At 42.9% G+C, this 16,483-nt stretch overlaps 1 protein-coding gene across 1 annotated transcript in view; it reads right to left on the bottom strand.

Moving 5' to 3' along the window:
• Positions 1-5,060, bottom strand: part of ABLIM2 (actin binding LIM protein family member 2) — a 141,688-nt gene extending 136,628 nt beyond the window's left edge. Inside the window, exon 1 of the mRNA XM_075194392.1 lies at positions 4,771-5,060. Coding sequence (XP_075050493.1) covers positions 4,771-4,780 — 10 coding nt within the window. The 5' untranslated portion in view covers positions 4,781-5,060. The remainder of the gene's footprint in view (positions 1-4,770) is intronic.
• Between the last annotated feature and the right edge of the window lie 11,423 nt (positions 5,061-16,483).

The raw sequence follows: 16,483 nt of genomic DNA, 5'->3' as shown, positions 1-16,483 counted from the left end.
TGATCAACATCCAATCGCCCTGGATTAACTTTTGATTGGGCCTTGCGGTAATTTCTCTCAACAGGTATGTTGTAATGTCCTGGTAGCATGGGTCCAAATCTCTAGTGTTAAGTACAGACCCGGACCCTCAGCCAGCTCCAGCTGTAGACAGCCTGAGCTATTTTCACTATAACAGGGAGACCCATGGGCGTGGATTCCCCCAGCCATAGCCAGAGTGGTCACTGCAGGGCTAGTGTGCTAAATGATTTAAGCTAGGAGTCCCAAGGACCCCCGTTCACCGGCCAGACACTCAACACGCCCCCAATGTGTTGCGGACACATCCCAGTGCTATATGACCACACCCCTGCACTGAATTCAAACGGTAGGACAGTGTTGGCTAATTTTTGACACTCCAGGTGTTGTGAAACTACAAATCCCAGCGTACCCTTCCAGCAATAAGCTACTATATATTGGCAAAGCATGCTGGGACTTGTAGTTTCACAACACCTGGAGTGTCACAGGTTAGCCAACACTGCATTAGGAGGTATATGAACATAGGAAAACAATTTCGCATTCAGGAAGACTACATAAATGATGTCATGCTAAATGCAAGAAAACAGCATCAAAAGACTATTTGAATGCTCTCAGCAAGACTCATTCCCCGAACTGAATGGAGTACTACTCATGGGATTAAAACAGCAATGTTCCTTCACCTAATTAAGTTACATGGGTCAAAAATCAGGACATAAGAGCACACCAACTTCATACTGACTGCAAGAGGCGCCAATGCCTAATGTACATAAGGATCCTAGTTTACACTATTGTAAGACATTCATCATCATCATCACCATTTATTTATATATCGCCACTGATTCCGCAGCGCTGTACAGAGAACTCATTCACATCAGTCCCTGCCCCATTGGAGCTTACAGTCTAAATTCCCTAACGTACACACACAGTCAGAGAGAGAGAGAGAAAGAGAGACTAGGCATTGTGTGGTTTTAGTAAAAAAAACACATAAAAAAAATAAATAAGTCTAACCAAAATATAAAAATTATATTAAACAGCATTTTTGCAGCCAACAAAGTCAGTGTTTGCTTTAGTTGTCCACACACACACATACATGTTGTCTAAATTAGATGTTGCCGCCTCTATTCTTAGCCCAGGGATCATCTGGTGCCTGAAATATTTACCCCTCCAGCAAGTGAGAGGATGAGAGCAGGATTCCCGTCACTGTACAGTATGCTCCACAAACCTGGCACTGCCCTCTGCTCTGCCAATGACTGCAGCAAGCATGTAACAGCTCTCTGCTAATGTATGCACGCCTTTACTACAAGCACTGATCCACATATCATCTAATAGATAAGAAAACGTACAATGCCAGTGATTCACACATTGAATAATTCAGTGAAATTACACATTCCTCTTCACGATTACCAACTGCATCATCTCTCTGCACAGCACCGACAACGGAATTTGTGCTGTCATATTCATACAGCCATATGTATTCGTGTTTAATCTTACAATGTATAAAACCTATTGGGAAACTGCAATCAATACATTTCCTTATACAGCAGATGTGGATGTTGATTATCCCATCAGCTTCAAGCTGACATCTTTGAAAATCAGGCTTCGACTGGGAGACTCTCTGGAGCCAGTGTTGGTCAATAACTTGTGAATTGCATAACCTAGGGGGCATAAGAAGTTTAAGCGGGATGACCAATCATAAACCACAATCAAACAATTTGGGCTTTTGATTGGGCAGCACGGTCTGTGTGTGTTAGGTACAGGGCCGCATTAACGGAATGGAGGCCCCTGGGCTAATGGGGCCCCCATTCCCCCGTGAGGCCCCCCCCCATTAGCAGCCTGGCCCCCCTGTTAGCCGACTGCCCCCCCCCCCCTCCCTCCAAGCGCTTACCTTCTCCTCTCCTGTCACTGCAGTCCTCCTTCCGCGGCGCGCTGTAAGCTCCTTACTGAGGAGATCTCGTGACACTCTCGCGAGATCTCCTCAGTAAGGAGATTACTGAGCACCGGAGAAGGAGGACTGCAGGGACAGAGCTCAGCATTGATCGGGCCGGGGGCGCCCCCGCCCCCGTCCCGATCAATACCTCTGCTGAACTCTGTCAAGGGCCCCCTGGATGCCCGAGGCCCCTGGGCTGTAGCCCAGTTAGACCTCGGGTTAATCCGGCCCTGGTTAGGTAATGTAGACTGTAAGCCCCATTGGGGCAGGGACTAATGAAAGATCTCTGGACAGCGTTGCGGAATAAATAAATGATGATGATGATGATGATTGGTCCTTCCACTCACACTCCACTGCTGTTTAAAGTTGGTTAGCTTAATTGATTTATAAGCTGTTTGTAGCAGCCACCCAGGACTCCAGTTATGGGGGAAGGGATGGGTCCTTACTAAAATATTTTACCAATGTGGTAGTACTGAGTTTAGTAGGTTTTGTACACCCCTTGCAATTACTGGGTTGACAGCGATCCGCAGGTGAAGCTTGAGAGAGGTGGGTGACTTAACTGCCATAGAGTGGTATTTTTAAACCTCTTCCGCCAATCTTTGTCAAACGTAAGCAACAGGGTGTTCTTTACCATTAAATGGCCAGACCACCAAGGCACAAAAGTCCCCCCTGAGTCAAAACTTTGTATTCTTAGGTAAAATATGGTTCTTCCAAATACGGTCAACGTTTTAAAGGGTGAAATATTTGGTTCTGTTTGATTGAAAAAACAGTGTAGTTCCAGAGATTAGAAAAGTTAGTTCTGTTAATTGGACAGAGGTCGGACAGGCTCTAATTCCTTTCCGACGTAAAGCGTCTGTAACAGATTGGCAGGCATAGGGTAGGGATCTGCATTCTCACGTGCCTTTGATCTACTGTATAGCCCTTAAACTTCAATCTGTTTCACTACTCAAAACTTTCTGACCATCAACATAACAGGTGTTAAACATATTTACTGATGCAAATAATATTTTGCATCCCTAATGTAAGATTGACATGTGGATTCCTGAATTCAGTTTAATAAAGTGTTCTGTTGTCTTCCAAGGTCCGGGAAACGCTGCGTTGAAATGGAGAAAAAAAATCACTGGACTAGTAAAAATAAAAAGTCCTTTGATAAATAATCTGATGGTCCCACTGTACTTCCAGACACGCAAGTGGCTGCAGCATGCTACCCATTAAGAAATGTATGTGGCAACAAGCTGAATTTAGCCAGTTCTGAAGTAAAATTAATAAGCTACTCGCTTAATTATGAATGCCCTCAACCTATGATATGCTGGCTGTGTTTTCCTTTAATGTGCAGATGATGGTATTCAGTTAATTTAGCTCTGCTGGTCTAATTAATGTACACGAAGCAGTAAATGGGTGTTGTCAGTTAGTGCATATATGTGAAACTCCAGCACATTTTATAAATTCGAGCCACAGATCACTATTCTATATATAGCCTTACTTTGCCCCCTGGCTTGTTAAAGCTTCAAACTTTTAACTTAACACATGCACTGCCAGGACTGTTACCGAGCAACATGCAGTAGAAGCAGCCATTTTGAAGTCTGAACTAATGGTCATTTGAATGCAGACTATCAATTCAGCAGAAGCAGGTGACATAACTGGATCATGAGGTACCTTTGCAAACAAACCTTAGTAAAGGTATAAGCTGCATTCTCATGAACATTGGATAAGTCCACAGGGGCAATTTGAGATGGACTAGTTACCCATTTTTTTTTCTAATACATAAAAACTACATTAATTTGTTTTAGAAGTGTTTATTTTGTAATTTCCTTCTTTGCCTTTAATTTGTATCCTTACTTTCTGAGAGCTCTTGCTCACAGTCTGAGAGCTCTTGCTTACATTATATGCAAAAAGAGACAGATTCAGCAGGTATTCTAGAAGTCTAAAAATAAATATTCTACTGTAGTTTTGAAGAGTGGAATGGAAATGTAATTACAAAAAAACATTATTGTGATTATTAGTAAGTTTGACAAATTATTTGATTATTAAGAGCAGCAAAGTGGTATTAAATACCACCACTCTCAAGACACTCTCCGGCAGCTACTTGGTTAAAGGACATCAAAAACATTCTGGGAGCAATATATACTAAAAAAGAACAAAATGTGGTTAGAGGAACCACCCGACACCCTAATACACGCATATACCAATGACAAGAGAGGAATATAGCATATTCAGATTGTAAGGCGGAACATTCCAGTGAGCAGGCTGGATAGATAATTAGATTTTCCTCTGTTCTGCAAAGGGTGGTGCTGTTTAAAGTGGGCCATGTATTCCTGGCAGCTCCTTGGAGCATGGTCAGAGTTACAATAAGCTAGCAATCTGGACTTGTCATTCCACCTGTCACTGATTATGGCTATTTTATTATGTCAGTGGTGTCATATACAGTGTACAGCACGTGTATTTCAGCCTGCTAATATAATGTCACAATACATGACTGTGTGTATAGATAGAAGTCTCATGGCTGAGTATTATATACATCTGCATAGATGGTGGTTAGCGGCCAGATAAAGGCGCAGTAGAATTCCCTTCCATCTACCCAAGGACCAGCTTGTCTGTGATTGACAGGAGCATCCTCCCCAGTAGCCAGGCTCCACAAGGCGTTCACTCACATGGTGCAATTAACCATTTCACAGGTCACAGAATATATATCATCCAAATGACAACCCCCCCACTGCAAGATCCCTGGAGAAAATATAAAAATGCATATAATGCACAATGCATACTGCAATAGATGTGACAACACAGGTATATGGCAACACATAGAAAGGTAGAGTGGACACTGTACTCACCGGCACTCATGGTTTAGCCGCTAGCCCCTGGCTTCCATCCAGTTGCAGGTAATCTGTAGCCCCAGGCAGCAAGGTGCAGATCCCTTTACCTGTTACGCATCAAGCCAGCAATGACATCCTATCTGTGCATCATAAAGGATTCCCTTCCTATGTCATCCAGCCTGAGGCAGTTACCAGTCTGCAGAGCACACAGCCCAGCAGTGAGATGTGAGGCAGATGCGCCCAGTCCTGCACTCTTCTCCACCACTCTCCCCTCCTCCTTATCTTCAGCACTGAGCTGATAAATGTTTCTGGGACAGCTATAGCGCAGGCAAGAAGACCCCAGATGCATCCTGGGTACTGTAGTCTCTTCTACATCCCTCTGCCCAAGAAATCTGCGCTGTAGAAACTACATTAACCGTGATGCTCCGCGCCGGAACGGACGACGTCTTAAGGCCGGTAGATGGCGCTGTGCAGCTAATCACTTTACCTCTGACTTTTGCAAACCAATTAATGCTGTTATTCTACCACATTATACAAGGGTGAAGATGTTCCAAGAGCAGAGTGGGGGGCATTAAACGTGGAAATTGTAAGATTACAACGAAATATTTATTATTAACAAGCAGTGTAAATAACACATGGGATAATGTACTCTTTTCTGTAAATTATAAGTATACTAAGGGAAAAAAATGTTTACCAAAGTGTCGTTTCACTAAACCACAGTTTTTCATGCTATTTAATGTACGGGTTTGTAAACCGCACATTAATAGCATGATAGAAGACTGCAAGGTCTCAATCAGCAAGTTGCTGTTTGGGGACCTTGCTGGGATTCACATACTCCCATTCAGTGCTGTAACTTAAAATGTTAGTGCCTGGGGCGAGAAACAAAAATGCTGCCCCCCCAAGCTCTGAACTTTAACCAAAGGAAACTAAAATTTTCATAAACTTCACCCCCCTTTAGCGGTGTGCCCTGGGCGGTCGCCCCTATCACACAGCCCTCGTTAAGGCCCAGCTCCCATTTATCAAACAGAAGTTTGCCAAACCCCTGATGAATAGTAAAATAAAAACACCATGGTTGCGATAGGCAAGAAAGGTGAAACTGCATGTTGTATGAGCTATCTCGTCTGTCAGAAGGAATAATATTTAGGTAATAAAAAGGTTTAAAAAATGTATAACTAAGTCAGCCACAAAGCTTTGGGGTCCCCCTGCTCAGGGGCAGGCTGGGTTGGGTGGCAGGGGGGCATCTGCCCCCCCCCCCCCGAGACGGTCCCATAATAGGCTACCTTGGGTTGGTCACTGGGCCATCTGCATTTTTTCCCTTTAAAATAGGCTGCCGAGTCGAGTCTTGCCACGGGGCTGAAGGTTGCCAGCCTTCCCCTGCCCCTGCTAGTGGCACATGCACCTGGCTACACAGGTTGGACTGTTTTAACTATATTAGCAGCATACCTCCCAACAGTTGTGACTTAAAATTTGGGACAGAGTGCGCGTGCCTCCACACACTAGAAGGGGGCGTGGTCAATTTACACGGAGGCGTTGCCATGTCACATTGGGGGCGTGTCACCTCACATTGGGAGCATGCCCAGCACTTTGGAAGCGCTGGGCCGCCTGCAGCCTCCTTCCCCTCACCTAAAAACACCCTTTAAATGCCATGCAGCATAGGTCATATCTTTTAACTGTCCCCAAATTGGGATAGCATGATGCATGAAGATATAATAACAGCTAGACAGCGAGCGTGTTTCTTCCTGTTACAGCATAAAACGACCTGTTCAGCATTGGGCTTGGTCCTCCAGGGGAGAGGGCCTGGAAAAAATAAGCTGTCCCTTGTTAATAGTGCTGGAACAAGGCTGAATAGCACTGGACTCCTCCTGGTACCCTGACTGATAGGGTAAAAATGTTTAGTAGAGTGTCAATATATTGAGGTCCTATAAATGCCAGCATGCACTGACAACCCGTGAGTGTTATTGCATGCTAGCACTTGTAGAACTACAAGCACCAGCATGCACAAGGGTGCACGTGCATACTAGAGTCACAATTGTGACCAATAATAGTGGACCCCAATAAAAAAAATTATCCCCTGAATAACCAAAATATCCCCCAGTAAAAAAAAAAGTCCCTCAATAAAATAAGAACGTCAACACAACAATATAAAAATGGGCCCCAATTAAGTAAGTTGCCCAATAAATACCTTAAATCGTCTTTCTCTCTTGGTCAGCTCTAGTTCCAATGTGAAAACTATAATTAATAAATGAAAAAAAAACGAAAAAATAAAAATAAAACAAACCATTTGTAGAGAATGGAAAGCTCCAGAGCAAGACAGGCCGTCAAAAGACACTAGCTTGATAATTGTAAAGCGCAACGGAATATGTTGGCGCTATATAAATAAATGATGATGAAATGATGATGATAGCTTCGGTGATCACTGCCTGTGATTGGTTACATGTCAGTTTAGACCTGTGAAGTGTCTACTTCTCTGACTGGCTACAAGCACATCTGCCAACATCATTGATTGGTCATTTTAACGTTTTCACAGATTTTGATACTGTGAACTCATAGTAACAAAACCATAAAGTGTAGTGTGAAAAATGCTCTTTGTGAAAGCTAGTATCTGCTGAATATTAATATAGAATAGAGCAAATATAAAGCTGACTTTATAAAACCGCGTATATTTACATGTATTTGTGATAATATCAGCTGAACAGGTCCATAAGAATAAAAACAGGATACTGAACTATTGTTTCTGCAAATATTATAGAAGCTGTATAGAACAGCAAATATTTGCATGGTTGCTACTTGTAGAGGCATAATATATGTGTGTTGATGTTCATATTAAAATTGCCTGTTAACTTAAATGGTACAGCAACCGGAATTCAATGCTAGTCACGCTTGCTGGGAAATATGTTAACAACATTAACATTAAAAAAAAAAAAATATATATATATATTAGGGATGAGCGCGCTCGGATTTCTGAAATCCGAGCCCACCCGAACGTTGCGGATCCGAGTCGGATCCGAGACAGATCCGGGTATTGGCGCCAAATTCAAAAGTGAAACTGAGGCTCTGACTCATAATCCCGTTGTCGGATCTCGCGATACTCGGATCCTATAAATTCCCCGCTAGTCGCCGCCATCTTCACTCGGGCATTGATCAGGGTAGAGGGAGGGTGTGTTAGGTGGTCCTCTGTGCTGTTTAGTTCTGTGCTGTTTAGTTCTGTGCTGTTTAGTTCTGTGCTGTTTAGTGCTGTGCTGTGCTGTGCTGTTTAGTGCTGTGCTGTGCTGTGCTGTGCTGTGCTGTGCTGTGTTCTGCAGTATCAGTCCAGTGGTGCTGTGTGCTGTGCTCTGTCCTTCTGAGGTCAGTGGTGCTGCTGGGTCCTGTGCTGTGTCCTGTTCAGTCCAGTGGTGCTGTGTCCTGTGCTCTGTGCTTCTAAGGGCATAGTTATTTCCCCAATATTCCCCTGTGTTTAAAAAAATAAAAAAAAGTTTTTTTAAAAAATACCAAAAACTACTTTAATATTTTTTAATTACCACAAAATTTTCACAACCAATCCTGCAGTATAAGCCCATTGGTACTGCAATATTACCAAGTTCACACATTCAGCAGTAAAAGTCCAGTGGTACTGCAATATTACAAAGTTTACACATTCTGCAGTATCAGTCCAGTGGTGCTGTGTCCTGTGCTCTGTGCTTCTAAGGGCATAGTTATTTCCCCACTATTCCCAAGTTTTTTAAAAATAAAAAAAAAGTAAAAAAAAATAAAAAATTAAAAAAAAAAAAAAAATATAATAATTATAACCAAATTTGCAAAACCAATCCAGCATTATAAGTCCATTGGTACTGCAATATTACCAAGTTCACACATTCTGCAGTATCTTGTGCTACATATAATGGAGAGCAAAAATTTGGAGGATAAAGTAGGGAAAGATCAAGACCCACTTCCTCCTAATGCTGAAGCTGCTGCCACTAGTCATGACATAGACGATGAAATGCCATCAACGTCGTCTGGCAAGCACGATGCCCAATCTCCTAGTACAGGGCATGTAAAATCCAAAAAGCCCAAGTTCTCAAAAAACAGCAAAAAAAGAAACTTAAAATCATCTGAGGAGAAACGTAAAGTTGGCAATATGCCAATTACGACAAGTAGTGGCAAGGAACGGCTTAGGCCCTGTCCCGTGTTCATGACTAGTGGTCCAACTTCACCCAAGGATCAAAGCCCTCCTCCCCCCCCCTACAAAAAATTTAAGAGAGTTATGCTGTCAGCAACAACAACAAAACAGCAAAGAACTCTGCCTTCTAAACAGATGACATCACAAATCCCCAAGGCGAGTCCAAGGGTGTTGTTGGTTGTGAACCCTGACCTTCCCATCACTGTACGGGAAGAGGTGACTCCATCCAGCATTTGCAGCACGCCCTCTGCATATGCTGGAAGGATCACCCACAGTCCAGTTACAGATTTGGCTAATGAAGGTGTGAATGTTGTGCACTGGGAGGAGGATATTGATGTAGCTGGCGCTGAGGAGGATGTTGATGATTATGATGCAGACAGATACCAAATTGCATTTCTCAATTTCTATTTATATTCTAGATTATATAACGGCTGAAAAGTTTTCTGTTTTACTCCTAGTGGAGAGGGGATCTGATGCAGACAGATACCAAACTGCCTTTGTCCATTTCTTTGTATATTTGAATTGCTAGTTCTACAGTCTATGCAGGCTGCTTTATTTATATTCAACTACAAGTGTAGGGCGGGGGGGGGGCATAGATAGCCACCAAAGTAACGTGGTCCATTTAATTTCACTTTCTAGCTCCACAGTCTGTGCAGCCTGCTTTTTTTTATCTTCAAAGTATTTATATTTACAAGCCTTGCAATCTAAATTAACTAGAGGTAGGGACGTGGTAGAACTCCAAAAGGCAGTTTGGAAGCCCCTGTACAAACTGGCTCTATTTTTTAACTGAGTTGTCCCCCCTCCAGTGTGTACTCGGAAAGAGTTTTTAGTGCAGCGGGGAACCTGGTCAGTGAGCGGCGAAGGAGGTTGCTTCCTCACAACGTTGAAAAAATGATGTTTATAAAAATGAATAATCAATTCCTCAATGAAGTACAGCACTGCCCTCCAGACAGTACAGAGGGACTGTGGTTGTGGAGTCCAGCGGGGACGAATTGATAATGTGTGAGGAGGAGGAAGTACACACTGTAGGGGGAGAGGAATCAGAGGTTGAGGATAAGGACGACATCTTTCCTCAGTAGAGCCTGTTTAGTTTGTACAGGGAGAGATGAATTGTTTTATTGGTGTGGGGGCCCAAACAAACCAATCATTTCAGCCACAGTTGTTTGGTAGGCCCTGTCGCTGAAATGATTGGTTTGTTAAAGTGTGCATGTCCTATTTCAACAACATAAGGGTGGGTGGGAGGGCCCAAGGACAATTCCATCTTGCAACTTTTTTTTTGGCATTATGTGACCATTCAACAGTCGTTTGCCATGTTCAAAAAGTAAAAGAAAATGCCAACAAATTCAATAAATTAAATCAAAAGTTAAATGCCCTGTCATTATTTAAAACAAGAGGTTTTGACGTGCTAGAATTAGTGTAGTGTTAAGATGTTATAAACACTACACTTGGAAATTGGAGGAGGTAATGTGGCCCCGGTATCAAATTGGGTACCGGGGCCACCCCACTATGCAGTCCAGATACTTGTTTGGTGGAATTCCGACACGTGGAGGGTTTTTAAATTATATTGTGGCCTCGGTACCAAATTGTGTACCGGGGCCACCACACTACGCAGTCAAGATACTTGTTTGGTGGAATTCAGACCAGTTGAGGGTTTTATTATTATATTGTGTGGACCACTCTATCTATACCACACTACAACTCTATACCACTCTATTTCCTACTTTAATTCTATTTAATTCTATTTCCTACTTTAATTCTATTACTAATTAATTACCATAAAGAGGAACAAAAAAAACCAATTTTACCAAAAGTATAATATGACTTAGACTTACAAACACTACACTTGAAAGATCGTGCCTTTAAATGAAAAAGTCAGTCTTCATTGCACGACTATGTGCAAGTGCAACAGGGACATTTTTTTGGGTTTACAAAGTCAAACAATAACACTACGACCCTGTCAGTCTGGGGTCTGTCAATGACGAATTGTCTGTAGCATGTTTTGAGGAGGTATTGTGGCCCCGGTATCAAATTGGGTACCGGGGCCACCCCACTATGCAGTCCAGATACTTGTTTGGTGGAATTCCGACACGTGGAGGGTTTTTAAATTATATTGTGGCCTCGGTACCAAATTGTGTACCGGGGCCACCACACTACGCAGTCAAGATACTTGTTTGGTGGAATTCAGACCAGTTGAGGGTTTTATTATTATATTGTGTGGACCACTCTATCTATACCACACTACAACTCTATACCACTCTATTTCCTACTTTAATTCTATTTAATTCTATTTCCTACTTTAATTCTATTACTAATTAATTAACATAAAGAGGAACAAAAAAAACCAATTTTACCAAAAGTATAATATGACTTAGACTTACAAACACTACACTTGAAAGATCGTGCCTTTAAATGAAAAAGTAAGTCTTCATTGCACGACTATGTGCAACAGGGACAGTTTTTTTCTTTACAAAGTCAACTAATAACACTTGGACCCTGTCTGTCTTTAACATACTTAATGGGATCTCAATGACGAATTGTCTGTAGCATGTTTGGAGGAGGTATTGTGGCCCCGGTATCAAGTTGGGTACCGGGGCCACCCCACTACGCAGTCCAGATACTTGTTTGGTGGAATTCTGACACGTGGAGGGTGTATTTATTTTATTGTGGCCCCGGTATCAAGTTGGGTACCGGGGCCACCCCACTACGCAGTCCAGATACTTGTTTGGTGGAATTCTGACACGTGGAGGGTTTTTTAATTATATTGTGGCCTCGGTACCAAATTGTGTACCGGGGCCACCACACTACGCAGTCAAGATAGATAGATGCGTATCATAGATAAAGTACATTCAGTGGTGTGGGGCAAATTGAAAAATATTCAAAATGCACTGACATTATCAAAAACAAGAGGTTGTCACACGCTAAAACTCCAACATGTATATGATGGAGAGGATGGAGGAGCAGCCGTATGTGTAGTGTAATGCAGACCTGTTGAAGGTTTTTTATATATTTTATTGTGGTGCCCAGTGCCCACTCCTCTACGCAGTCCAGGTACATTTATTGGTGCGATTCATAAAAGTTCAGGGTTTTTAAGATATTGTGGTGACCCACTCCTCTACGCAGTCCAGGTACATTTATTGGTGCGATTCATAAAAGTTCAGGGTTTTTAATATATTGTGGTGACCCACTCCTCTACGCAGTCCAGGTACATTTATTGGTGCGATTCATAAAAGTTCAGGGTTTTTAATATATTGTGGTGACCCACTCCTCTACGCAGTCCAGGTACATTTATTGGTGCGAATCAAACAAGTTGATGGTTTTCTTATTATATATATTGTGGTGACCCACTCCTCTACGCAGTCCAGGTACATTTATTGGTGCGATTCATAAAAGTTCAGGGTTTTTAAGATATTGTGGTGACCCACTCCTCTACGCAGTCCAGGTACATTTATTGGTGCGAATCAAACAAGTTGATGGTTTTCTTATTATATATATTGTGGTGACCCACTCCTCTACGCAGTCCAGGTACATTTATTGGTGCGATTCATAAAAGTTCAGGGTTTTTAAGATATTGTGGTGACCCACTCCTCTACGCAGTCCAGGTACAATTATTGGTGCGATTCATAAAAGTTCAGGGTTTTTAATATATTGTGGTGACCCACTCCTCTACGCAGTCCAGGTACATTTATTGGTGCGAATCAAACAAGTTGATGGTTTTCTTATTATATATATTGTGGTGACCCACTCCTCTACGCAGTCCAGGTACATTTATTGGTGCGATTCATAAAAGTTCAGGGTTTTTAATATATTGTGGTGACCCACTCCTCTACGCAGTCCAGGTACATTTATTGGTGCGATTCATAAAAGTTCAGGGTTTTTAATATATTGTGGTGACCCACTCCTCTACGCAGTCCAGGTACAATTATTGGTGCGAATCATAAAAGTTCAGGGTTTTTAAGATATTGTGGTGACCCACTCCTCTACGCAGTCCAGGTACATTTATTGGTGCGATTCATAAAAGTTCAGGGTTTTTAATATATTGTGGTGACCCACTCCTCTACGCAGTCCAGGTACATTTATTGGTGCGATTCATAAAAGTTCAGGGTTTTTAAGATATTGTGGTGACCCACTCCTCTACGCAGTCCAGGTACAATTATTGGTGCGATTCATAAAAGTTCAGGGTTTTTAATATATTGTGGTGACCCACTCCTCTACGCAGTCCAGGTACATTTATTGGTGCGAATCAAACAAGTTGATGGTTTTCTTATTATATATATTGTGGTGACCCACTCCTCTACGCAGTCCAGGTACATTTATTGGTGCGAATCAAACAAGTTGATGGTTTTCTTATTATATATATTGTGGTGACCCACTCCTCTACGCAGTCCAGGTACATTTATTGGTGCGATTCATAAAAGTTCAGGGTTTTTAATATATTGTGGTGACCCACTCCTCTACGCAGTCCAGGTACATTTATTGGTGCGATTCATAAAAGTTCAGGGTTTTTAATATATTGTGGTGACCCACTCCTCTACGCAGTCCAGGTACAATTATTGGTGCGAATCATAAAAGTTCAGGGTTTTTAAGATATTGTGGTGACCCACTCCTCTACGCAGTCCAGAAAGATACCTTTTTGCAACGTTTTGGACTAATAACTATATTGTGAGGTGTTCAGAATACACTGTAAATTAGTGGAAATGCTTGTTATTGAATGTTATTGAGGTTAATAATAGCCTAGGAGTGAAAATAAGCCCAAAAACTTGATTTTTAAACTTTTTATGTTTTTTTCAAAAAAAATCCGAATCCAATACCTTAAATCCGAACCGAGACCTTTCGTCAAGTGTTTTGCGAGACAAATCCGAACCTCAAAAATAACGAAAATCCGGATCCAAAACACAAAACACGAGACCTCAAAAGTCGCCGGTGCACATCCCTAATATATATATATATATATATATATATATATATATATCAGTGATGAGCGGGCTCGGATTATCGCAATTCGAGCCCACCCGAACAGTGCGGATCCGAGGGCGATCCGAGCACTGTTCGGGTATTTCCGGCTGGGAGAAACAGTGAAAACGAGGCTCTGACTCCAAATCCCGCCGTCGGATCTCGCCATACTCGGATTTCCTGCAGTCCAGAAATATTAGTACTGCAATATTTAACTACGTTCACTGTTCCTGCAGTCCAGAAATATTATTACTTCAATATTAAACTACGTTCACTGTTCCTGCAGTCCAGAAATATTATTACTGCAATTTTAAACTACGTTCACTGTTCCTGCAGTCCAGAAATATTATTACTTTGATATTAAACTACGTTCACTGTTCCTGCAGTCCAGAAATATTAGTACTGCGATATTAAACTACGTTCACTGTTCCTGCAGTCCAGAAATATTATTACTTCGATATTAAACTACGTTCACTGTTCCTGCAGTATAAAGGAATTTGTACTGCTGTATAACTCCAGTCCAGTGGTACTGTCCTGTGCCGCATATAATTTTTAAAGCCTTTGCCGGGTGTGTGTGGTTTAGGAGTATGCTCTCTTGTGCTGCATATAATGGAGAACAAAAATGTGGAGGATAAAGTAGGGAAAGATCAAGAACCACTTCCTCCTAATGCTGAAGCTGCTGCCACTAGTCATGACATAGACGATGAAATGCCATCAACGTCGTCTGCCAAGGCCGATGCCCAATCTCCTAGTAGAGGGCATGTTAAATCCAAAAAGCCAAAGTTCACTAAAATAAGCAAAAAAAGGAAATTAAAATCATCTGAGGAGAAACATAAACTTGCCAATATGCCATTTACGACACGGAGTGGCAAGGAACGGCTTAGGCCCGTGTTCATGACTAGTGGTTCAGCTTCACCCAAGGATCTAAGCCCTCCTCCTCCCCCCCTCTAAAAAATTTAAGAGAGTTAAGCTGTCATCAACAACACAGCAAACAACTCTGCCTTCTAAAGAGATGTCATCACAAATCCCCAAGGCGAGTCCAAGGGTGTTGGTGGTTGCGAAGCCTGACCTTCCCATCACTGTACGGGAAGAGGTGGCTCCTTCCACCATTTGCAGCACGCCCTCTGCATATGCTGGAAGGATCACCCACAGTCCAGTTACAGATTTGGCTAATGAAGGTGTGAATGTTGTACACCGGTAGGAGGATATTGATATAGCTGGCGCTGAGGAGGAACTTGACGAGGAGGATGCTGATGTGGTTATCTTAAATGAGGCACCAGGGGGGGAAACAGTTGTTGTCCATGGGATGAAAAAGCCCATCGTCATGCCTGGGCAGAAGACCAAAAAATCCACCTCTTCGGTCTGGAGTTATTTCTATCCCAATCCGGACAACAAATGTATGGCCATATGTACCTTATGTAAAGCTCAAATAAGCAGCGGTAAGGATCTTGGCCACCTAGGGACATCTTCCCTTATACGTCACCTGAAGAACCTTCATAATTCAGTGTTTAGTTCAGGACCTGTGGCTAGGACCGTCAGCAGTCCAGGGACACCTAAATCCCTTGGTCCTGTTGTATCCATACCAGCAACACCCTCCTCGTCAATTTCCTCCTCGATCTCGATTGTAGATAGTCCTGCAGGCCATGTCACCGGCATGACTGAGTCCTCTTCAATATGGGATTCTTCCGGAGGATCCTGCAGCGCTACGCCTACTACTGCCGCTGCTTCTGTTGCTGCTGGGAGTCGGTCATCTTCCCAGAGGGGAAGTCGTAAGAACGCTAAGTCTGTCACTAAACAGTTGACCGTACAACAGTCGTTTGCCATGAGCACAAAGTACGACAGTAGTCATCCTATAGCAAAGCGGATAACTGCGGCCGTAACAGCTATGTTGGTGTTAGACGTGCGTCCGGTGTCCGCCATCAGTGGAGTGGGATTTAGAGGGTTGATGGAGGTATTGTGTCCCCGGTACCAAATCCCCTCGAGATTCCACTTCACTAGGCAGGCGATACCCGTGATGTACAGAGAAGTACGAAAAAGTGTCCTCAGTGCTCTGAAAAATGCGGTTATACCCACTGTCCACTTAACCACGGACATGTGGACAAGTGGTTCAGGGCAAAACTAAGGACTATATGACTGACAGCCCACTGGGTAGATGCATCGCCCTCCGCAGCAACAGCATCAGTAGCAGCATCTCCAAAACGCCTGCTCGTTCCAAGGCAGGCAACGTTGTGTATCACCGGTTTTAATAAGAGGCACAACGCTGACAGCCTCTTAGAGAAACTGAGGGAAATAATCTCGCAGTGGCTTACCCCACTTACACTCTCCTGGGGATTTGTGGTGTTGGACAACGCCAGTAACATTGTGCGGGCATTACATATGGGCAATTTCCAGCACATGCCATGTTTTGCCCACACAATAAATTTGGTGGTGCAGCATTACCTGAAGAGTGACAGGGGTGTGCAGGATATGCTTGCGGTGGCCCGCAAAATTGCTGGACACTTTCGGCATTCTGCCACTGCCTACCGCAGACTCGAGCAACATCAAAAAAGCCTGAACCTGCCCTGCCATCACCTCAAACAAGAGGTTGTGACGCGCTGGAACTCCACCCTCTATATGCTGCAGAGG

The sequence above is a fragment of the Mixophyes fleayi genome, chromosome 1 (genome assembly GCF_038048845.1).
Source record: "Mixophyes fleayi isolate aMixFle1 chromosome 1, aMixFle1.hap1, whole genome shotgun sequence".
NCBI lineage: Eukaryota > Metazoa > Chordata > Amphibia > Anura > Limnodynastidae > Mixophyes > Mixophyes fleayi.
This window is presented reverse-complemented; position numbering and strand designations above follow the sequence as displayed.